Source organism: Elgaria multicarinata, chromosome 17 (genome assembly GCF_023053635.1).
Source record: "Elgaria multicarinata webbii isolate HBS135686 ecotype San Diego chromosome 17, rElgMul1.1.pri, whole genome shotgun sequence".
In the NCBI taxonomy this organism is placed as follows: domain Eukaryota; kingdom Metazoa; phylum Chordata; class Lepidosauria; order Squamata; family Anguidae; genus Elgaria; species Elgaria multicarinata.
Genome location: NC_086187.1, coordinates 26,550,688 through 26,575,329, shown reverse-complemented (window position 1 = coordinate 26,575,329; position 24,642 = coordinate 26,550,688). Strand labels below are relative to the sequence as shown.

Sequence of the window (24,642 nt, the reverse complement as noted above, 5' to 3'; positions counted from 1 at the left end):
CTGTGTGAGGAATCGCAAAATCAATGAGCATTTGAAGGAGCCCAGAGCATTGTATCCTCGGACTGCTTTGTATTACGGAACAATATAGATTTGTTTGCTCTCGCACTCATGTCCTGCTTCTGGGCTTCAAAGCAGTCCTCTAGTTGGTTACTGTGGGACACAGGATGTGAGACAGGCCCGTCTTCTGTTCTGGCAAAGCTCTTCTTATGTCTCCGTGTAAAGTTCCTTTTATGCTGTTTTTCATATTTATTTTATTATTTACTTATTACATTTTTATACTGCCCAATAGCCGAGGTTCTCTGGGCAGTTCGCAACTAAAACCATCAAATACAGCAAAACAAAATATAATTTTAAGCTTTAAAAGTTTAAAAGTAGCACGTAAAGCCAAAATAAACCCAGTAGCAGTTGCAGCCCAGGGAAATCCTGTGTGAAAAGATGTGTTTTCCGGAGGTGTTTAAGAGATGTTACATTTTTACCTCCCAAACTGCACAAGGGAGTGTTTTCCAGAGGGTGGGTGCCACTACAGAGAAGGCCCTGCCATCAAGGTTCTTCATGGCGACGTTCTGTTCCTTTTGGACTGACCAGCAAAGCCTTTTCTGCTGATCTTAAAGGTCGCCTGGACAATTATAAGGGAAGGCGGTCTGCTAGATGTCCTGGTCCCAAGTTGTTTAGGGCTTTATAGGGTAATAACGTAACCTTGTGTGATGCTGTGTGTACCTGAGTTATGTATATTCATCTCTTACATCAGTCTTTCCCAAACTGATACCTTCCAAGGGTGTTGGACTACAACTCCCAGGATTCCCCAACCAGCAACCCAACACACCTGGAGGGTACCAGGCATCTTATACTATTTGGCCTTTTATTTATCCTGCCCTCTTTTCTAACTAAAAGCAAAGCAGTTCAGGTAGCATCCAAATTGCAGTCGATGTGCCAGTGGGAAGAAGGATATTGAATGGGAGTTGCACTCATCCATCAAGAAAATGTTGTATTTTATGGCTGGGGAAACATGTATCTCCTTCCATGGACATGCTAGCCAGGGGAAAGATGCATGGACACACACATCCCCACACACACAACTACACATTGCCCATTACGAAGAATTGTACCATCATACTTAACGATGTGTATCCTCTGAAAATGTAAGGTTTTGAAAATATGAGAGCCATGTGTAGTGTAGTGGTTAGAGTGTTGGACTGAAAATGGGGAAACCTGGATTAACCCAATTAAAGGTACTGCTGCGCTAACAGTTTCTTAGGGATGTGATCAGCAACTAAAGGTTTCGCTCTTCACCTCCAATTGGCAAGGTCAGGCACAACAGTCAAGTTCCAGGAGAGATACTAGTTAGAGGAATCAAGGAGTGGATAGCACCACAGAGAGCTCCTAGTGGGCCTAGGCTGGAAGGCATACAAACTCAGCTTCTATGTTGCTCCAACAATAGGCAGGCTCAGGTTGAGCCTTAAATAGGACTTTGTTTTCCAAAAGGCTTCTAGCTCCTTCCACTGCATGAGGCCTTTCCCTTAAAGGGGATGTGCTTGCTTTTGAAGCTTTTGGCTTGGCTGTAGCAGCAACTGGGTTGTGATGGTGGTCTCAGAACCGGAGACCTCGGAATCTGAGGATGGCAACGCGACCTCCGGGTGCAGTGGGGCTGATCTCAGGGGTTCTTCCAGGGCTGAGGGGCATAGATGGGTTTTTCCATGACAGCATCCTCTTCTGGGTCTGATAGGTGCATATCAGTGGCTTCTGCTCATGAGGAAGAGGGAACAGAACCCTGGGTCCTCATGACTGGGGGTTTGGGGGTGGGGGTGACATGATCACAACAAAGAGAAAGAGATAGTATGGGCAAAGAGGGAGTCAAAGCCAAGAAAAGGATGCTTGTTGAGATAACAGTTACATACTGACCCAAATAACGCATAACACACAAACCGGCCTTGTTAGGCAAACAGAGTCATTACCAGCCAGAAGACGCTGTGAAGGGAAAGAACAGCTTGCTGCGGACGCGAAGCTGATTTTCTTACAATAAAACAAATCTTGGGCTTATGAAATGGTCTGGCTCTGACACTTGCTGGCAGGGAGCTCTTCGAGAGCGGTCAGGACACAATAGTGGTCCCCCCCCTTCGCTTTTGTCCTCCCAACCAATGGGAGCACTTGCTCTTGGCCCAATTTGCACCTGGGAGGCCAGGCCGCCTGGCGGAGGGCAGGTTTCCAGTTAATATTGTAATCAGTGACTCCTGCTTAGCTGTCTGTGAAGTACCAGCTGGAGAAGATCCATTTTATGCCATTTTTGGTCCAGAAGATGCAGGTCTCAGCTTTGCCGGGTTTAGTTGAAGTTACTGGGTGGCAGGAACTTGGAAATGAGGGCACCGGGGGCAGGCCGTTCTCACTGTCCTGGCAGGGCTGCATGAACTTGACGGTCAACCTTCCCAGCCTAGGTTGGCTTTCCAGACTGGGAAAACCCAAATCCCCGTGGCAGTGAAGGCTGTGAATCCATTCTGGGTTTCAGTCAGAACCAGCCAGTTCTCTGAAGGAAAGGAGCTATCCAAAGTGCTGAATCCAATCCTCAAAATGGGTTCAGAACCTTGGAGAGTTCCTTTGGAGTTATGGTTGTTCTACTGATATTATTATTGCTATTATTATTATTATTATTAACATCATCATCATCCTGCTTTTCTGAAAAATATTGTCTCCTAAAGTGGCTCACACAATTATTCGTATTATAAGACGCACTCTGGCCCGCTTGCATTGACTGCCTGTATGTTTCCAAGCCCGATTCAAGGTGCTGGTTTAAACTTATAAAGCCTTACATGGCCTGGAACCACAATACTTTTAATAATGTATTAGTTTTAAATGCTTTAATCAATTACATGTATTTTATGGCGTTTGCATTTGTGTTGTACCCTGCCTCGATCCGGAGGGAGAGTCGGGTAACAAATAAATAAATAAATAATAATAATAATTTGATGGAACGCCTCTCCCTACATCAACCTACCCGTACACTGAGCTCAACATCTAAGGTCCTCCTCCGAGTGCCTACTCCGAGGGAAGCTCGGAGGATGGCAACAAGGGAGAGGGCCTTCTCAGTGGTGGCCCCTGAACTGTGGAACGACCTCCCTGACGAGGCCTGCCTGGCGCTGGCATTGTCATCTTTTCGGTGCCAGGTCAAGACTTTTCTCCCAGGCATTTAGCAATGTGTAATGAGCCTGGGTCTGGTTTTTTGGCTCATAGTTTTTAAAGTCGTTACAGTGGTTTTATATGTATGTGTATATTGCATGTTTGTATCTTATGTTAACCGCCCAGAGAGCTTTGGCTATGCAGCGGTATACAAATAATAATAACAATAATAATAATGGAGCCAGGATCCAAGTTGCACAGGGCTTTAGAGCCAACACTTTGAATGGTGCCTGAGAAATCCAAGTTGCACAGGGCTTTAGAGCCAACACTTTGAATGGTGCCTGAGAACGCACAGGTAAAGTGAAGGTGTTTAAAACTGACTTTCTGACTAAACAATTTCAATTAGTAATCTACACGCTTGCATCCTGAACCAATTGTAGTTTCTGAATAGTCTTCAAAGGTAGTCCCATATATAGCAGATTGCAGTAGTCTAACCTGATTTTTTTCAGAATGTGGACAACAGTGACTCTGGTATCTCCACCTAGGAAGGGCTGTGGCTGGTGAAAGGCACTTTGTGCCAGAGATGCTACTTGAGCATCAGGAGTGAGGGAGGCATTAAGTGGGAGATTAGCTTGACTCTGTTACAAAATTATCTGGTGCTTGGGATCAAAACAGGCAAGGCGCACAGTTTGCTTCTAAGCTCCTGAGAAAGCAGCCTGAGAGACCTGATGTTGACAAACTTTGCGTTGACTGTAAGCCAAGTGCACCGACTGAGGTTTTAACTCATGAACTACAGATCCTGAACTGATTACATCAGCTGAAGAAATCCATGTCTGTTGTTACAGCACAGCGCTGCAACCAGTCGAGAAGTTTAATTTACCAGTTCTGGGGTGAGAAGGGGAGAAAGGAAACCTGAGTCCATGTGTTATGCAAATAGAAACTCTGTTTAGGAAACGGTAAATCGTGACTCCAGGAGAAGATGGGCCATTACCATCTGCAAACACTTTCCCTCTTAGCTGTAGCTAAAATGCCAGGTGACCGGATTATGAGATGCTGATGGTGGTAGCTTGTTGTTTGCTCAGGTACTGAGGCATGAACAGAAGAGGTATGGTGATGTGAGGAGAAAGCAGTGTGAAGCTTTGAGCCCAGTTTGTAGCACAACTTGCAGTTTTTACGGTAGTCACTTAATCAACTATGTTTTAGTTGATTAACCACCCCGGGGGAGGGGGCAATTTTAATGAGCAGGGCTGAGAATGAAGAGCAAACTAGTTTATTTTATTTTTTTTGAAGCTGTCTTGATTCCAGTGAAAGGGATTGAAAAAGATTTTTTTAAGAAATATTTCTTTTCCTTCTGGCAACAAAGGGAAGCTTTTCTAATGAAATTGCAAGGCGTCTCATAATGTCTTATGTCTTCTTCAGAGAGTATCTCAGAAAAGAGCCAAATTCCAGCTGTGTATCCATATAAATCCGTTGCAGCAAAACAACTACGGGTCTTGTGGCACCTTAAAGATTTATTATGGCAGGATTTTTCACGGTCTGGAGCCGACTTCATCAGCTGCGTGGAAACGCATAAAACTAATCAATAAATTGTATTGTGTACTCTAAGAACACTGACAGTTTCCAAGAGTAGCAACAGCAGCAAAGCGAGGACAGTTGTGTTTTTGTAATCATTTCTTGCATTTCATTGTCTTTTGGATCTTTTCTCTTTCTCTCCATGCTCTGTGAGAGAGAGAGTGTATTTCCAACTGCAAATTCATCTCTCACATCTGATGAAATCAGCTCTAGTCCAAGGAAGCTTATGCCACCATAAATCTGTCAGTATTTAAACTACCCCAGGACTGTTTATTATGTCTCTATTGAGTGTTGATACGGTACAAATTTACTTAAATTTAATTAATCAAATTAATTAAAGGCAGTGGATGGATCAACAACAACAACATTCTTCATTGCTATCCAGCCTGATTTTCGGGCAGGAGTTGAGCAAGTAGACCAAGAGGACCTTCTCTTCTGCTCTCCCAGACTGTGGAATGTCCTACCGGAGGAGACTCATCAACACTTTATTAGCATTCAAGAAAGCTATAAAGACTGATGTCTTCCGGCAGGCCTATCCAGTGGAATTTTAGGATGTTTTCAGAATGTTTTTAGGACGTTTTAACAATGTATATCATAGAATCATAGAATAGTATGATTCTATGTTAAGAATACTGAAACATAGTTAAAATATGTTTATTATTTAGTTATTCTCTCAGTTAAAATACTGAGAGAATAAAAAGGTCTTCAGTTAGCGACAAAAAGAGTACAGTGTAGGCGCCAGGCGGACCTCTCTGGGGAGCTCATACTATTCTCATATTAGGAGAAAGCCCTCCTCCTAGTAGCCACCTGCCTCACTTCCTTTGGCAGGGGCTCACGAGATGGGCCCCTGTAGATGATCTTAAGGTCCGGGCAGGTACATACGGGAGGAGGCGTTCCTTCAAATAACCTGGCCCCAAACCGTTTAGGGCTTTAAATGTCAATACCAGCACTTTGAATCGGGCCCGGACCTGGACTGGCAGCCAATGAAGTTGTAAAAGGACTGGCGTGATGTGGTCTTGTTGGCCAGTCCCTGTTAGTAAACGGGCTGCCCTGTTTTGTACCAGCTGAAGCTTCCGGACCATTTTCAAAGGCAGCCCCACGTATAACGCATTGCAGTAATCCAAACGAGAGGTTATCGGAGCATGGATAACTGTAGCTAGGCTATCTCTGTCCAGATAAGGGCGCAGCTGGTATATCAGCCTAAGCTGATAAGAGGTGCTCTTTGCCACTGAGTTCACCTGTGCCTCAAGTGACAGTTCTGGATCCAAGAGCACCCCCAAACTACGGACCCGATCCTTTAGGGAGAGTGCAACCCCGTCCAGGACAGGGCAAACATCACCTTGCAACACACGTCCAGAGTCATAGTGTTTGACTCAGCCAGCTGCAAACAACAGAGGAGAACCATGTGCAGTTGACAAACCACACAGGAATGGCAAACAACAACCCAGTGCGCAGGTGCCTGCTTGATCCAAGGCATTTTCCCATCACGTTGCAGTGCTGAGTTGGAAAAGTAGAAATCAGACGTGCTTTCAACACCATCAGGGCACGAAGTGACCCTTTCCGTTGGACTTGGCCAGTGCTGAACATAACCCAGATCGGACACTCACGAGATTTAATTTCAAAATAAACTTCGGACCTTTTCCAGAAAGCACTCTTAGCCATCCCACTCCCATATTACTGATTTTAGGCTCCAGGTGCAGGAAATGTTTTGACGCTGTTCCCAACATGTGAGCGATGTAAAATATGCAACTTTGTGGAGGTGTGCAGAAGGTGGGGGGGGGGGGGAAGGACTGAGATAACGAAGCAGGTCTTTCTCAACTCCTGCCTGGAGATAAATGTTTGAGTTTTGGGCTCCGTAGTTGGTGGCCATGGAGGAGCTTGAAGAATTTGGCCTTTGTAAGGCACTCACATGTACAGTAAAACTTTCCACTCTTAATGAAATCCAGGGGCTATTTTTAGCTTTGAAGGAATAGTTCACACCAGGACAAATTCTGTTGGCCAAGGCTATTGAGGGCCCCGTAAAGTCTGGGAGACTGAAGTTTCCCCAGGAATCTTTGCTGAACCATGCCCTTAGACCAGTCTTCCCCAAACCTGTGCCCTCCCTAGGTACTGGATCGCAATTCCCATCATCCCCTGCCAGCATGGCCGTCTGGAAGGCAGAAGCGTGGAGACAGCTTATTCGTTTGAGTTCCTGGAGGTGTGGGGGTTAGCAATATTTGGGCAGGATCCAAAGAGCCAATCCTAATAGCGGACATGTATCTAGAGCTTTGAGAATGTTTGACTTCCTTGCTGTGGTCATCCATACAACACCAAAGGAGAGAGAAACAAGTCCTCATTTTTTTGCTAGAGGAAAATCTGCAGACATCTTCTAACAATCCCTTGAAGAAGGCCTTTGAAAGGCTGAAACGTGTCGGGCTTTGTACAAATAGATCTTTTTGCATCCTGAGGAATTGTTTCTCTCTTCTTTGGATCTGAATGGGATGCTTTCCTCCTTTTGGTTTTTCATCCATACAACAACCCTGTGAAGCAGGAAAGTGTTATGGTAATTCCCATTTTGCAGACGGAGGAAGCTGAGACTGAACGAGAGGGTGTGAGAGAGTTAGGCGCCTAAAGTGACCTAGCAAGTTCAGAGAAGGGCAACGAGGATGATCAGGGGTCTGGAAAAAAGGTCCTATGAGGAGAGACTGAAAGAAGTGGGCCTGTTTAGCCTGGAGAAGAGAAGACTAAGGGGAGACATGATAGCACTCTTCAAATACTTGGTTTGCACACAGAGGAGGGCCAGGATCTCTTCTTCATAATCCCAGAGTGCAAGACACAGAATAATGGGCTCAAGTTTCAGGAATCCAGATTCTGGCTGGACCGCAGGAAAAACTTCCTGATGGTTAGAGCAGTACGACAATAGAACCCATGACCTAGGGAGGTTGTGGGCTATCTGACACTAGAGGCCTTCAAGAGGCAGCTGGACTACCATCTGTCAGGGATGCTTTAAGGTGGATTCCTGCATTGAGCAGGGGGTTGGCCTTAGAGGCCCCTTCCAGCTCTACAATTCTATGAAGTTCATGGCAGAGGCAAGGTTCAAATGTGGAATTTCCTGATGTGTACACTTGCGTTTAGCCACTGCACAGCACCAACCATGCAACTAGTTCCAGACACCACAGGGGGCTTTGAACGTTTTTTCTTTCCCCCGCAGTTTCACAGAAGCTATAAAGCAACAGCCCAAACTGAAGGCCCTGGACTGTGTCTTCGTCTACTACGCCAGTGTGGCGCTCATGGCAATAGGCACCGTCTTCGTAACGTCCAGCTTCCTCGCACTGGGTTTCGTTGGGACATTCTTGGGTAAGGCTCAAGTCGGCGTTGTGTTACATGATGTGGGCATCACCCTAGGCTGGGTGTCAGCACACGGTGGCCACGGGTCTTGCCATGCCGAGGGCATTCCTGTAGTTCAGGGATGTGCAACCTCTTTGCGCCTGAGGGTCGGGTCCCATTCTAACGAAGCTCTCGGGGGGCGCCTTCCAGGGATGGGAGGGGGGGAAGTAAAAGGGGCGTGGCCAAGATACCAACAGCTTAAAGCTCTTACTGCCAAGGACTAAGCCTGAAGAGACATGTTTCAATCTTTTAGAAAGGGGTGGGGGACCCTTTTCCTCCCAGAGTGCAGGACACGGAATAACGGGCTCAAGTTAAAGGAAGCCAGATTCCAGCTGGACATCAGGAAAAACTTCCTGACAGTTAGAGCAGTATGACAATGGAACCAGTGACCTAGGGAGGTTGTGGGCTCTCCCACACTAGAGGCCTTCAAGAGGCAGTTGGACATCCACCTGTCAGGGATGCTTTAGGGTGGATTCCTGCATTGAGCGGGGGGCTGGACTCGATGGCCTTGAAGGCCCCTTCCAACTCTGCTATTCTGTGATTCTATGATAAAAGCCGGGAAAGGGGATGAAGGCAATGGATTCTGTGACTTCACTGCCGGATAGGGAAACGCCCTCCATTTGAAGGGCCGTAACCAGTCCAAATCCAGTTTAAAGATAAAGAACCTTAAGAAGGGAGAAGCAGCAAAGGCCTTGAAGCTGCTGCCATCCGCAGCAGACTCATCACAGTTGCAGTTTTCCCCACTGTGGTGAGAGCTGTTGTATTTCTAATGCAAAACTAGTCACTAGTTTTTAATGTGCAACTCTGGATCTAACTTGTGGAAGTTAGTGGAAGGCAAAAGGAAGAGGGGCCGACCAAGGGCAAGATGGATGGATGATATTCTGGAGGTGACGGACTCAACCTTGGGGGAGCTAGGGGTGGCGACGGCCAACAGAAAGCTCTGGCGTGGGCTGGTCCATGAAGTCATGAAGAGTCGGAAGCGACTGAACGAATAAACAACAACCAATATTTTAAACAACTAAGTCCTTAATCTAGAGATCACTTCAAAACAATGGGGGTGGGGTGGGAATTGGAACTGTAATTTAGGCCTAATCTACACCAAGCAGGATATTCCAGTATGAAAGCGGTATATAAAAGGCAGGAGCCACACTGCTGCTTTATAGTGCTTTTGACATGCACTGACAACTGTTGGGGCCCATTGACACAGATCATATACTGCTTTCATAGTGCTATATCCTGCTTGGTGTGGCTCCTGCCTTTTATATACATGCAATATCCTGCTTGGTGTAGATGAGGCGCTAGGCTGCAGGAAACACTGTATGTATTTACCTGGACAATGTGTAATCTCCCTTTCAATGCAATCAATCTCAAGGTGAGAAATAACATTGAACCAGGATCAGTGTTATCCAAGGCCTGGCATTATATCGTTTAGTTCATCTAAAATCTTCATTTACCCTCGGAAAAGAGGTCATAAGAGTAAAAAATAAATAAAAGGGGGAGGCTTAAAAAACCCCAACTCATCCTTCTTCCAAGCATATAGATTTATGTAAACCCAACCATAAATCCCCACCTCCACTGAGCTGTTGGCTTAATCCCTTCGACCTCATCTTCAGTAGAAACAAAGCCTTTTGGAACTGCATTTCATTATCTTCATCGCTTCTTTGTCCTTCCATCTTCTCTCTCTCCCCCCCACCCCCCACCAAATTTACAAATTCAGATTGTAAGCTTCCTGGGATGCAGACCCGTCTTATTGGGAGGGGAATTGCTTCTCCATTATTCTGCGAAATGTCATGTGCCGTAATGGCGCTTCATAAAAGCTCATGGAAATGCAGGCGTACACCATCAGCGTGCAACCCATCAGTGACGCTCGCTGGTGGTGGCGTTCGATTCATTTTAATACACAAAGTAGGATCTGAAAAATAGAGAGGCGAAGGGGGGGGTTCACCCTTTTTGCCCCTCCCTTCCCGCTTTTCAAGTGGCTGGGTGAAAAATGGGTCCGATTCTCTCTTCAAGAGCATAGCGGGGTCTTCCGATTGCTTGCGGAAGGTCTGATTCATCGCAGCCAAGGATGACTTATTTGGTTGTCATTTCCGCTGACACGCAAAACAGGTGAATCAGGATGAGAAGAAGGTGTGACCTGCTCTGGGTTGTTCTTTTTTTTTTGCCATGAAACATTTCAGATGCTCATAAGCACAGCCCCTGGGGGGAGTCAGGTTTGCCCCCACTTACGATGACAGCTGATTTGTAGGGCATGTCGGTACCATTGCTGATTTGGGAGTGGGGGGTCAGGGGAGCGGCACAATTAACTCATTAGGCTTTATTAATGGACGATGAAGCACATGCAGAAGCAGACAACTGGGGGGGGGATGTTTAGCACTCACCACTTCAGAATTTTTGCTATGGGGAAAAAAAGAAAGAAATGAAAAGATTCTTTTTTAAAAAAATCAATCAATCTTTCGAGATGGTTTCTAGTTTTCTGTTGAACTCAACAGTACCGCCCAGAGATCTCCGGCTATTGGGCGGTATAGAAATGTAATAAATAAATAAATAAATAAATAAACAGTAGCCAAGAGGGGACGTAGATCAGGGAAAGAACACCTGTTTTGCATGTAGAAGATCCCAGGTTCGGTCTCCAACATCTCCAGATAAAAATGATCAGGTAACAGGTGATGGGGGTGGGTGGGCATGTCTGGCCATCCAGGGTTTTCCTTCTGGCCCTCTGGGATTCCCCAGAAGGCCACACCTTGTCCTCCTGGCTCCACCTTTTTTGCCCTTATCCACTGCTCGTTGGACAATTTCCCGGCTTCTTGCGTTTTCCCCCTTCTGAGAGGTTGTGATGGCTCTCCTAAGGGCTACTTTAGTGGCAGTCAGAGCTGCAAGCTAAAATATCCCGTGTTTGGGGTGGGGCGTCGCTCTGCTCCTTTTGCCTTCAACCTGGGAGATACGGCCTCCGACAGCCTCTTCTGAATGGATTTCGTCCCCCAGTGCAGATAATGCTGGGCTAGCTGGGTGAAGCGACTAAGGCTGCTTCTCATCTTGCACAAATGAATGCCACGAATGAGTTACGGGATGCAAAATTTGAGGCCAACCCAAACGTTTCTGCAAAATGTCTGGGGAGGATTTTAGGAAAATGGAAAAGAGTTTCAATAAAAGTGAGCGAGGGGACCTAGCGATGTGCAATCAAGGTGCTGGTTTTAACCTATAAAGCCCTACATGGCTTGGCACCTCAATACCTGACAGAACGCCTCTCCCGACATGAACCTACCCGTACACTGCGCTCAACATCTAAGGTCCTCCTCCAAGGGAAGCTTGGAGGATGGCAACAAGGGAGAGGGCCTTTTCAGTGGTGGCCCCCCAATTCTGGAATGATCTCCCCGATGAGGCTCACCTGGCACCAACACTGTTACCTTTCAGGCACCAGGTTAAGACTTTTCTCTTCCCCCAGGCATTTAACAGCATTTAACAACCCTAAGTTTGTTTTCTAACGGACCCCAGAACTGTTGTTTTTAAATGGATACTGTTGTTTTTATATTGTTTTTATGTTTCTGATGATTCTTAAATTTTGTATACTTTTTAAATGTTTACTGTTTTAAAGTTTTGTAAACTGCCCAGAGAGCTTCGGCTATGGGGCGGTATAGAAATGCAAGAAAGAAAGAAAGAAAGAAAGATAAATCCTATGCATATTTAGATGGGAAAGAAGTCCTACATCCGCTAGTGTGATCCAGCCAGCATGTCTGGCTGAGAAGTGTTAGGAGTTGTAGGACTTCTTTCCATCTAAACATGAATAGGATTACACCTTAACTGATGTTCAATGCTGTTCATAGACACATCCCGGTGTTTATGGGAAGACTTCAGGAAAACATGGGCATATTGGTACAGATACAGATATAGTTACAGATATAAAAATAGATCTAGAGACTAGGGCTGTGCAGCCACCCGCCGAACCACCTCAGAGGCCAATCTGGAGCCCCTGAAGCAGCCCCGACCCGCCTCGGGTGTGCCCGACCTGCTTCAGCACCTAAGCCGAGGTGAGCTTCGGGCCCTCCGAGGAGACTTGGAGCTTTCTGGGTGCAGCTGGCACCCAGAAAAGGCTCCCCCCACCAGGCTCCTTTCCTGCTGCCTCCGTCACCGCTGCCATCTTTCTTCTGGTGGCTTCCAGTGTGGCCGGCGGAAATGACCGGAAGTAGGTTTTAAGATATCGCACAGCCTCTGCTGAGTACCTCTATGGCCACCATAGTTTGTGACCATAGAGGTACTTATTACAGCAGAGACCACGCGATTGCATGGCTTACTCCCTTTCATTTCCAGTGGTGGCACCAGCACCGGAAGCTGCCAGAACCAAGATGGCGGTGGAGGCAGCAGGTAAGGAGACTGGGGGGGGGGGCAGCTCCGAAGTGCCGAGGCAGCCCAAAGCTTCGGAGCCAATTAGGTTTGTCTTCAGGCTGCCTCAGCCTTTGCCCGAACTGCCTCGGATCCGGTTCGGAAGGGTCCGAATCACCCCGATCCGCTTCAGATTCAGGGTTCGGATCCGAGGTGGTGGATAGCCCTACTAGAGACCCTATTTAGACGACCCACTAAGCCATGGCAGTTAAGCACTTTATGCTAAACATTATGGCTTAGCATGTTGTATGAACCATGACTTGCATAACCACGGTTCAAACACGCTCTTTAACCATTTGCTGCAAAAGGGTTAGCAGCCTAACCATAGCTTAGCGTTTTGTCTGAACAGGCCCAGAGATCGTGATGGTGATCTAGTGCTGAGCATCTAGGAGAGCTTCTTTTGAGTTCTGACTGAAACCCAGAGCGAATTCACTACCCTACTGCCATCGGAGCTGCCACCCTCCACAGATATAGATATAGATGATAGATATAGTAATAGATATTCAGATAGATAAATGTGTTGAATTGTCCTAAAGACCAGCAACGCAAAGGATATGGAAGTAGCAGGAGCTGTAGAAATTTCTGGTTGAACGGCAAGAGTTTGATTTCTTCTAATCAGACGATCAGGCTTCTCTTTTTAAATAGTACGATTAAATCATCCAGCCACTGCTGGGACATTTGGGGGGCGTCTTCAATGTAGGCTAATGGGTTGGAGCGGCCCGTAGTAAATCACTCTGGCTAAACCATTTCTCTGCGCCCTCCCAATTTCCTTCACAGCAGGGGTGTTTCAGGCCTCTATTTTTCAACGGTTGGTTATCTTCACTTCGAGCTCATGGAGGCCGTTTTTTCTTTCTGGAGCGCTGACTGATTATTGGTTTTTTGTGCGACCAGTCAGTAGGGCAGCTCACCACCCCTTTTATTCCCCATTGTTCCTCCACAATCGGACCTCCTGGCACTCCCTGGAATCCTAGTTTTTAACGCTTAGTTACCACAGGGAGGCTTGCCCTATTTTCTGTCCTGCCTTGCGGTTAATGCAGGCCTTGAAGGAGGTAATGAGGCTTTCATGAAGGAGGGGAGGGCAAGGAAGAGTGCATTTGAGAGTCCACCCATCTCAGGCCTGTATTATTATCATTACCTCCAGCAAAAGCAAGCAAACAAACCGAGCAAAGATTTCATGTCATCGTGACTTGGCCAAATTCGGTCCTGTCCTGTTTGCAAAGCTATTAGCTGGGAGAGTACAAAAAGCTTCTAAGACTCCGCAGCAGGCAAGTGGAAGCATCTGGAAAGGTTTTCGTGGTGCCCCAAAACCGTGGGTTACCGCCGTAAAGAGTCTGTGTCCCGTCCCCCTGCTACTCTTGAGTTGGATAGACTATATTTCTGGGCCCAAAAAATACCTAAATACTAAATAGTCTCTCTCAAAGACCTTATGATAATACTCTGAGGTAAAAGTTGGACATTTTTTAAAAAATAAGTAAATTAATTACATTTATTTATTTTTATGAAGAGAGCTTTTTTTATTGTTTACAACCGGAAAATTAGAGTTGGAAGGGGCCTCTAAGGCCATTGAGTCCAACCCCCTGCTCAATGCAGGAATCCACCTTAAAGCATCCCTGACAGATGGCTGTCCAGCTGCCTCTAGCGTGGGAGAGCCCACGACCTCCCTAGGTAATTGGTTCCATGGTCGTACTGCTCTAACAGTCAGGATGTTTTTCCTGATGTCCAGCCGGAATCTGGCTTCCTGGAACTTGAGCCCATTATTCTATGTCCTGCACTCTGGGAGGATCGAGAAGAGAGTCTGGTCTTCCTCTGTGTGACCACCTTTCATGTATTTGAAGAGTGCTATCAGGTCCCCCCTCAATCTTCTCTTCTCCAGGCTGAACATACCCAGTTCTTTCAGTCTCTCTTCGTAGGACTTTGTCTTCAGAACCTTGATCATCTTCGTTGCCCTCCAGCTTGTCTGCATCCTTCTCTCTACAAATATTTGCCAGCAACAGCTGAGCAGGAGGCATATACGGATCCAGACCACAGCACTGAGGGACAGCGGTTAACCTTTTACCTTGTGTGCCGTTCCTAATGAACCCCTCAGCTGTTTCTTGCCCCATGCAGATTTGTGTGTGTGTGTGTTCTTAAGGGGCAAAGCATAGCTTTGTGTGGGTTAGCAGTTTTCACTGTTTTCCTGCTCAGCTACTTTTTGCCAAAAATTGTGGCGTGGAGAGTTCCATTCATGGATCTCTGCCATCTTATCTAATTTAGTCCCAAGACAAGTACAGACTCCAGTCTTGTACTTTTCATCCTACCCAAGAACAACTTGCTTTTCTCTCTAATTTTCAGAGAAATGGAGAGCTTGGCCAAACTCAAAAGCTTGCTCACTTTTCTGGCCTATTACTTGGGTCTAAATAAAAGATATGAAGTCTCCTGTTGCTTTGAATTCCTCCCCACCTCCTTCTCTAATGGACCAACACAGCTGCCTGCCATTTTTTGCAAGAACAAAGCTAAGCAACTCGATTCCTCACCCCCGCACTACTTCGCCTTTCATTTCCCCGAATCTGACATCAAAAGAATTGTATATTACTAGCTTGAAGTTCTGGAATCCAAGGGGGAATAAGAGATGCAGAGTGTACAATTCATGGTGGTGGTGGGAGGAGTTCTCTGAAACATGCACATACGCAGAGAGCTCGGAAAAAGGTAATATTATGGGCGGAGAAGGGCAATTTTCTGGCAACGATGGAATAATGGCACTTCCGTTGAGAGCAAAAGGTCTCCAGCTATGTCAGCTGCATGTTGTTCAGCTCAGTTAATCCATAAGAAGTGAGAAGTTCTTATTGGTTCTTTTCCCGTATAGGAAGAAGGATAAACAACGTCCTTTCCTCCTCCTCCTTCCCTTCAAGCCAAATGAGCTAATATTCCACAGGATTAATCATGGGGTTTGAAATGCCGGGGGAGGGGGCATTAATGATGGGTTGGAAGTACAACACCCCCATTACAAACGCCTCCATCCATTTCTAGCTAGGCCTAGAGCCCTGTGAATTTGGGTCCAGCTCAAAAGGGGGTTTGCCCTCACCTAGCCAGCATATAGACCAGAGGAACATCCTTTCCCGGTGGGAAGCATGGAATTGTAGATTTCCTGTGTCTCCCGATTCAATTCAGGAGGTGGGGAAACCATGCATCCTATGACCTCCATTGGGAAATGGCACTCCTGAGCATCTTATCCAAATTGAGAATCCAGCAAACACGCTGGGATGTGGTTTAAGGCATTAGGAAAGGTATCAGGGCAAGAAACTGCCCCAGTCAAGGAGAGAGGCATCAACTTTCCTGTGCCCCTTTGATCTCCCTCACTGCAAACCAGGGAGGGAGTTCCACCTCACTTTTGACCCTTCTCCTAAGTCTCTTGCCACCCCTTCACCACATCTGCCAGAAAGTGGATTCTAGAACCCAGCGGGGTCATCCCATGACGCTCAACAGTGGGAGGTCCAGCACAGGTCAAAGGAAGGATTTCTTCACACAGCACAGAGTTCAGCTATGTATTGCGTCCAGTTCTGGGCTCCACAATTCAAGAAGGACACAGACAAGCTGGAGCGTGTTCAGAGGAGGGCAACCAGGATGATGAGGGGTCTGGAAACAAAGCCCTATGAAGAGAGACTGAAAGAACTGGGTGTGTTTAGCCTGGAGAAGAGAAGATTGAGGGGAGACATGAGAGCACTCTTCAAATCCTTAAAAGGTTGTCACACAGAGGAGGGCCAGGATCTCTTCTCGATCCTCCCAGAGTGCAGGACATGGAATAACAGACTCAAGTTAAAGGAAGCCAGATTCCAGCTGGACATCAGGAAAAACTTCCTGACAGTTAGAGCAGTACGACAATGGAATCAGTGACCTAGGGAGGTTGTGGGCTCTCCCACACTAGAGGCCTTCAAGAGGCAGCTGGACAAGCATCTGTCGGGGATGCTTTAGGGTGGATTCCTGCATTGAGCAGGGGGTTGGACTCGATGGCCTTGTAGGCCCCTTCCAACTCTGCTATTCTATGATTCTATGAATTCACTGCCACGAGATGTAGTGATGGCCACCATCTTGGATAGCTTTAAAAGGGGATGAGGCAGATTCAAAAAGGATAAGGCTCCCAGTCCTGATGGTTATGTTAACAAGTTGCGAACTGCCCAGAGGGCTTTGGCTATTGGTTATAGAAATTAAATAAATAAATGCATCTGTATACCAATTGCTGGGGAACATGAACGGGAGGGTGCCATTGCACTCCTGTTGAACTTGTGGGTTTCCCACGGGCAGTTAGGCTGGCCTCTGTGGGAACATGGTACAGATAGGCCTCGGGTCTGTTTCGGCAGGATTCTTCTTCTTTTCATCCCTGTTCACTCCCTGCCTAATGTCCTGTTCCCCATTCCCAAAGTGTGTCTGCCATTGCTCTGGTTCTCTCTCCTGCTGTATTCCCCAAGGTCCCAGTGCCCATAGACTGGACTATTGCAACCTGTTGCATACAGGGCTTCCCTTGAAGCAAATCCAACGCCTACAGGCTGTCCAAAATGCAGCAGCCAGGTTGGTCAAGGGGCTCCCAAAGTGGTCTTCTATCACTTTGGTGCTTCAAGAGCTCCATTGGCTGCCGGTGGCTGCTAGGGTGCGCTACAAGGTCTTGTTGACCATGTATAAAGCTCAGCATTGCTTGGGTCCTGGATACCTGAGCGATCACCTTTCTCCTGTGTCTCACCATTGGCAGACTCGCTCTCAAGAGCAGGGCACCCTGATGGTCCCCCGCTACAAATTGGAATGTGCCGGGGCCAGGGCTTTTTCAGTGGCTGGCCCCCGGTTATGGAATAATGTGCCACTGGAGATTAGACAGGCTCCCACTCTCAATTGCTTCAAACGCCTTTGTTAGGCGTTTTTATTTTCACAAGAGTTTGGGGACGGGGTGGTTTAAATTGGGTTGAGGGCTTTTAATGGTTTGAGGGTGAGGGTTTTTAATGGAATTGTCTTAATGTGGGTTGAGGGTTTTTAATGGAATTGTTTTATATGTGATTGTAAAGTGCTTCGATGCCAGAAATGGTGAGGCGGCGCTATAAAAATGCTTAAAATAATAAATAAATAAATAAATAAATAAATAAATAAATAGATTTGAGTTGCTTCTCTGATGTCTTCTCACCACGTCCGTCAGCACCATGTTTTGCTTTCTGATGCTGGGCTCCAGAGCACTGAGTCTGTAGCTCAAGCCTTTCGCGGGTGACCCATGGGCCCTGTCATTCTGTCTGGCCTCTCAGAGCCCTGGCGAGTGCTTCCAACATAAACACTTTTTGCTCTTGTAAGCCTCTTCGGGTCGCTCTGATAAAAATGGGTTGAGGAGAAGAATCGTGCCCTTCTAAATAAAGAATGGAGGAATGTTGACGAACCGTCCCGCAGGGTTTGCTGCAAGAGTTCTAAGAATTCCAAAGTCCTTTGGAGATATGAAAAGTGCATCTTGAAATTACGGTCTGCGGGTGAGTCACGTCAAAACGCGACCTGATTCGTTTTTTCATCCCCCATGCCATGAAGTTGACACGTCTTTACAAAGCTGTCCATCGAGCCTTAATTAACGTGAGCAAAGTGTTTTGAGATCCTGAGCTAAAAGGGCACCACAGAGAGAACAAAGTGCTGTAATTTTTTAGTATTACTACCTGGGTCAGGTCTGCAATTGCTTCAGTCTCATGCTGTGCAAGAAGGAACAAAAAACCGCACACACCCCAGCACTTTTGAACTTCCAAGAATGAACGGCCCTTGTCTGATTGCCCTCCCCCGCCCTCCCCGATTGGTTACCAAGTGGGATAATGACACAGCAGAAAAGTTTTACCCGCTGGAAGGATTATTTTCGGTTGCCTGGCAATCGCAGCCGCCACCTGCTGAGTCACACTTAGATGGGTCCTATCGGTGTTTGTGTGTTGCTCTCGGAATGCCAAAAGAGTCAACAGCCCCGTTTGTTTCACAGTGTTTATGTAGATGGGTTTTGCTTTGTGACCTGTGAATCTCAGGGGCTGAGCCTCTCTGCTGGATGTTTTCAGAGCTGCAGAAGCCATCGGATTTGACATCCATCCAGTTCTATGGGCATCTAAATTGGCAATGCATTCCACGCTCAGAATTCCCAATTCGGTTCCTCTCTTCATAGAATCATAGAATAGTAGAGTTGGAAGGGGCCTACAAGGCCATCGGGTCCAACCCCTTGCTCAGTGCAGGAATCCACCATAGTAGGTGGCTACTAGGAGGAGGGCTTTCTCCGCTGTGGCACCCCGGTTGTGGAACGAGCTCCCCAGAGAGGTCCGCCTGGCGCCTACCCTGTACTGCTTTCGTCGCCAGCTGAAGACCTTTTTATTCACTCAGTATTTTAACTTAAATTTAAATTTTACTGTTTTAACTCTCTATTTTAATCTTATATCAACTTTGCTGTGTGGTTTTATCCTGGTTGCACTTTTTATACTGTATTTCGTAATTGTGTTTTAACCTGTTGGGTGTTTTACTGTGGTTTTAATTTTTGTGAACCGCCCAGAGAGCTTCGGCTATTGGGCGGTATAAAAATGTAATAAATAAATAAATAAATAAAGCATCCCTGATAGATGGTTGTCCAGCTGCCTCTTGAAGGCCTCTAGTGTGGCAGAACCCACAAACCTCCCTAGGTAACTGGTTCCACTGTCATACTGCTCTAACAGTCAGGACGTTTTTCCTGATGTGCAGCTGGAATCTGGCTTCCTGTCACTTGAGCCCATGATTCCGTGTCCTGCACTCTGGGAGGATCGAGAAGAGATCCTGGCCCTCCTCTGTGTGACAACCTTTTAAGTATTTGAAGAGTGCTCTCATGTCTCCCCTCCATCTTCTCTTCTCCAGGCTAAACCTGCCCAGTTCTTTCAGTCTCTCTTCATAGGGCTTTGTTTCCAGACCCCTGATCAACCTTCTTTTTCCTCTGCTTTGTTCTTTTGTGCCTTTCACTCCTTCTAAACTCTGGATTAATTAGGAGAGTGTTTAAAATTAACTCTGGAATAAAGCTTGTGCCGTTTGCAGCTTTTACTCTCCTCAATTTCTTTGCATCTCTGCTGCCCCCTCACCTTACCAACCTTCACTGATAAAACACTGCGAAAAGGCCACTTTCATGCAACCCTTTGAGCTGTGTAGTTACCTTTTTAGTACTGTTTCTAATGTTCAGGCTGTAGTTGCTGTCGTGTAGGTAGCCAAAAGTCCGTGCACAGGAGGGAGATATCAGCAGCCTTGTAGAAGTACCCCAAAATCTCTAGTAAAACAGCAGCACTAAAGGGGAAGGAAAACACAAAATCATCCTCATGGGCACTGAGTGTGCCTTGGGATACAGGGTGTGGAACAGAAAATGTAGCAGCACTCCTGAACCTGGGGCCCTCGAGATGTGCTGGAATGGAACGTCAGCAGCCCTGAACAAAAGGACTCCTCCATGCTTCAACATTTTATTGCAGTTTCCACTTGGAAAATGTAATTTTTCTCAATATCCTTAGTCCTCCTGCTTAATTTTTGGGGACAGGAAAGCAATCCATTTAAATAAGTATATGAACGTCCTCTCGGCTCACACAACTTCTTTTTAACAGCTGCCCGCATTCCCAGTTATTTTCCTTACCAACTTGATCTATTGCACAGGACCAGCCTCCTTTTGACATGGACTGATCGTGTAAATCAGTGAGCTTCCCTATCTTGCTGGCAACAGGTTATCTGGAAAGTTATGCCAAGCAACAGATAGGTGCGGGGGGCAAGGGGGATAGGAAAAGGTGGGCGGTTGCTCTGCAGGAGGCATGCGGTGCAATTTGAGAAATCCAGACCGGAGAAAAATAAGCGTTTCTCCCAGATCTCAATCATCGTAATCAAAATGAAACAAGAGCTGCAAGACTAACCTACGAAGAAGGCAAACCAGACTAGGTGCACTGCTCAGTATCAATGGCCGGAGAAGCAAAGCTGCCAATGGCCCCTGAATATTGAATCTACTTGGATTGTAATGTCTTTGGGATCAGAGACCCTCCCATCCTGCACGTGGGTATTTACTCCCTCTCAAGAGGAAGGAGCATCTCAGTCCATCAATATGTACACGTTCCAGTGTGACCAAGAAATGGAACCCGGGTGGGGCTATGCCGATTAAGGGGTGGAGCTTTGGACCTAGGGATCTGGTTGGGTCCTCAATAGCTTCCACTGAGTTGTATGGGGCAAGTAAACAAGCTGTAATGTGGAACAGAGTAGACATGTGGCAATGGCAATGCCCTGCTGCTTATTATGACTTACCTGCTGTGCAGTTTTATGCTTCTTTCCATGGCTGAAATAAGCAAGTCTGGCCCAGCTGAATGTGTTCTCTCTCTTCCCTTCTTGTCGGAGGTGACAACTAGAGAGAGGGCCTTTTCAGTAGTGGCACCCCATGTTTGGAATGCCTTCCCTAGGGAAACCCACCTGGCGTCAACACTATTTCTTTCAGGCACTGAGTAAAACCTTTTTTATTCTCTGAGAGGGAAAACATGGCATGGTGGTGGTGGTGGTGGGTTACTAGTGGACTGTGTCATCACCTGGACCATCAGCTGGACAACCATCTGTCAGGAATGCTTTAGGGTGGATTGCTGCATTGAGCAGGGGGTTGGACTCAATGGCCTTGTAGGCCCCTTCCAACTCTGCTATTCTATGATTCTATGATTCTATGATCATAAAATCTCATGAATGAGGCAGGGCAGTTGCTCGGTAAACGTTTCACCTTGAAGCCCCTTTGGGAAAGCAGCACTTTCAAATCATGGATTTCAAAACCAGTGATGATGACCTTTGGACTGTGAAGATTCAGAGGAATCATGAAAGGCGGTGTGATTATCTCCCCTAGATTAGATCTTTCTCCTTCCACGGTCGAATCACAAAGAAGATTGAAGACCAAGCGACAGTATTGTTGACTCAGAGCAAAAACGAAGCGAGAAGCTGTTTCCCCTCCGAGGGGCACAAGATTCCGGATCCTTGAGTCATTTACCTTCTTTGGAGAGTTGATGCTGGCTTCTGCCATGATGGATTTAAAATAGGGATGAAGCAAAATCCCAAAGGATAATCCAGAAATGCCGTTCTCAAGAATCGCCCATGAGCTGTGCTTAGCTTTTCGGGCTCAGTTGCCAGATCTACAACTTGGTGTCTCCAATATGCCGTGTTGATTACAAAATCTGCACATCTGGCAACTGATAGCTTCATCACACCAGGGTTATACTGTGCAATCACTGAGAATTGCGTGCAAAGGACTCTGAAGTTTTCCAGTTTATAATCTGCTTTGACTGTGAAGTATTCCCATGCATCCTGCTTTAATTGTTCTATAAAGCCAAAAGAATCGACCTATTTTGCTACCTGTTTAGGAGCGAATCGTTTGTTGTTCTCCGAGCGGCCACTGGGGGCGCAGGGGGAGGATTTGATATGTTTAAAGTACAAATTAAACAAATGCTTACATCTGCATAAGCTTTAAAGATAAAGACATCAAAATAGGCACAGTAATAGATATTAAGGCGAGCTTTAAGCATACCAAATTTAATCGGATTGGGTCATCCGTTGATTTTTTATGATTTTTTACATTTCCCCTCTTAAACACTTTTCCTGGAATGCAAAGGATCTTAGGAGCACTGCCACCCAGGGTGTGATTTAGCTAGCAACAATGACAACTTTATGCTATAGGGGATAATTCGAGCGAAACAGGTGCGTGGGATGAAGCCTTGAGCCCGAAAGCTAGCTCAGCTCATGGGAGATTTGGGGGAGACCCTATTTATGGATTATTACCACTGACTTCTGTTCTAACATTTATGCTATTGGGTGATTCAGGAGTAAGTGTTTGTTTTAGAAATAAATATGAAGTGTAAAAAATGTGAACAAATAAATTGAGAAACAACTGTAAATACATTCCCACACAAAAAGGTTTAAGTGCATCACATCGCGCAGTGAATTCCTTGAATTAATGTCAATGACTAAAAAGAGGTTGGACAAATTCCTGGAAGAAAAGGTTATCAATGGCTACTGGGAGCTATGAGCTACCTCCAGTAGCAGAGGCGGTAATCCTATGTGCACCAGTTGCTGGGGAACATGGGCAGGAGGGTGCTGTTGCACCCATGTCTTGCTTGTGGGTTCTTGGTCAACAGTGGGTTGGCCACTGTGTGAACAGAGTGCTGGACTAGATGGACCCTTGGTCAGATCCAGCAGGGCTCTTCTTAAGTTCTTATGCTCTAGTGTCATCTTGCATGAAGAATTCCTTCCTTCTTTCTCTCCTGAATTTACTGCCCATCCATTTTGTGGGATGAACCCAGGTTCTAGTGTATTATGAGGTTTCTTCACACTATGCCGTAGCCCATTGGTAGAACACAGGCGGAAGGTCTAAGGTTCAATCCTCAGCATCAAGGAAAAAGGAAAGGAACCTCTCGTGCAAGCACTGAGTCATTGCTGACTCTTGGAGGGATGCCAGCTTTTGCTGACGTTTTCTTGGCAGGCCTTATAGCGGGGTGGTTTGCCGTTGCCTTCCCCGGCCATTATTACCTTTCTCCCAGCTAACTGGGTACTCATTTTACCGACCTCGGGAGGATGGAAGGCTGAGTCGACCCGAGCCGGCTGCCTGAAACCAGCTTCCGCTGGGATCGAACTCAGGCCATGGGGAGAGTTTCAGCTGCAGAAACTGCAGCTTTACCACTCTGCGCCACACGAGGCTCGAGCATCAAACCGATGTGAAATCATATATTAACACATGTTTAGTTTACAGAGGGAAAAACAATGGGCAGGACAGACATGGAACATGGGAAGCTGTGTTATGCTGAGTCAGACCATTGGTCCATCTAGCCCAGTATTGTCGACACTGACTGGCAGCCACAGCTCTCCAGAGCTTCAGCAGGAGTTTTTCCAACCCTACCTGGAGATGCTGGGGTTCGAACCTGGGACCTTCTGCATGTTATTATTATTAATATTAATATTTACTGTATTTCTTCAATTGTAAGACGCCATCAATTGTAAGACACACACTAATTTCAGTACCACGAACAGAAAAAAAGCTTTGATTCTAAGAAATAATAAATGCACCTGTGATTCTAAGATGCACCCCGTTTTTAGAGATGTTTATATGGGGAGGGAAGTGCATCTTAGAATCGAAGAAATACGGTATTTATATAGCACCATCAATTTTCATGGTGCTGTACAGAACAAAATAAAACACAATACAAAACACCCGGCCATATGGCATACATTCTAAAATCACAGTAACAAACAGGGAGGGAAAGGCCAACCAGCATGGGGGACAATAAAACAAATAATAAAAACTACTATCGTCACACTATGGATTATAAGCTTTTGAGAAAAGAAACGTTTTCAAGTAGGATTTAAAAACTGAGATCGACTACAGCTCTCTCCTCTGCTTTGTAGAGGTTTGTAAAATTATGCATGGTGTGAAGAAAGCAGGGAGAAAAATCTCACAATGCACTGGAGCTCAGAGTCATGCCACAAAATTGGTAGAAGTAAGATATAGAATCATAGAATAGCAGAGTTGGAAGGGACCTACAAGCCCATCGAGTCCAACCCCCTGCTCAATGCAGGAATCCACCCTAAAGCAGATAGTTGTCCAGCTGCCTCTTGAAGGCCTCCAGAGTGGGAGAGCCCACAACCTCTTTAGGTAACTGATTCCATTGTCATACTGCTCCAACAGTCTGGACGTTTTTCCTGATGTCCAGCCAGAATCTGACTTCTTGTAACTTGAGCCCATCATTCCGTGTCCTGCACTCTGGGAGGATTGAGAAGAGATCCTGACCCTCCTCTGTGTGACAACCTTTCAAGTATTTGAAGAGTGCTCTCATGTCTCCCCTCCATCTTCTCTTCTCCAGGCTAAACATGCCCAGTTCTTTCAGTCTCTCTTCATAGGGCTTTGTTTCCAGACCCCTGATCTGTGTCCTTCTTGAATTGTGGAGCCCAGAACTGGACGCAATACTTTAGATGAGGCCTAAGAAGGCCTCATCTGGAGGTCATCTAAGAAGGAAGGAATTCTTCACACAAAGTGACGTTAATTCACGGAATTCACTGTGTGATGTGATGTGATGTGATGTGATGTGATGTGATGTGAGGCTGGCTTCTACCATGATGGCTTTAAAACAGGGTTGAAGCAAATTCCCAAAGGCTAAAGCTATCCATGGTTATTAGCCATTATGGCTGTATGGGAATACCCCCATATTCAGTGGCAGCTGCTGAATCCAAGTTCCTGGAAAGCAA

The 24,642-nt window shown here is 46.2% G+C and overlaps 2 protein-coding genes across 5 annotated transcripts in view; one reads left to right on the top strand and one right to left on the bottom strand.

Moving 5' to 3' along the window:
* Positions 1–24,642, bottom strand: part of MPRIP (myosin phosphatase Rho interacting protein) — a 477,073-nt gene that overhangs the window by 126,877 nt on the left and 325,554 nt on the right. The gene's annotated exons all lie outside the window — the stretch shown is intronic.
* The window catches only part of PEMT (phosphatidylethanolamine N-methyltransferase), a 79,375-nt gene that overhangs the window by 38,753 nt on the left and 15,980 nt on the right, over positions 1–24,642 (top strand). For all 4 annotated transcript variants that reach the window (XR_010026241.1, XM_063143172.1, XM_063143174.1 and 1 more), the window contains exon 4: positions 7,871–8,016. Coding sequence is in view for 3 of the 4 variants with exons in the window: in XM_063143172.1 (XP_062999242.1) it covers positions 7,871–8,016 (146 nt within the window). In the remaining variant the exon portion in view is untranslated. The remainder of the gene's footprint in view (positions 1–7,870; positions 8,017–24,642) is intronic.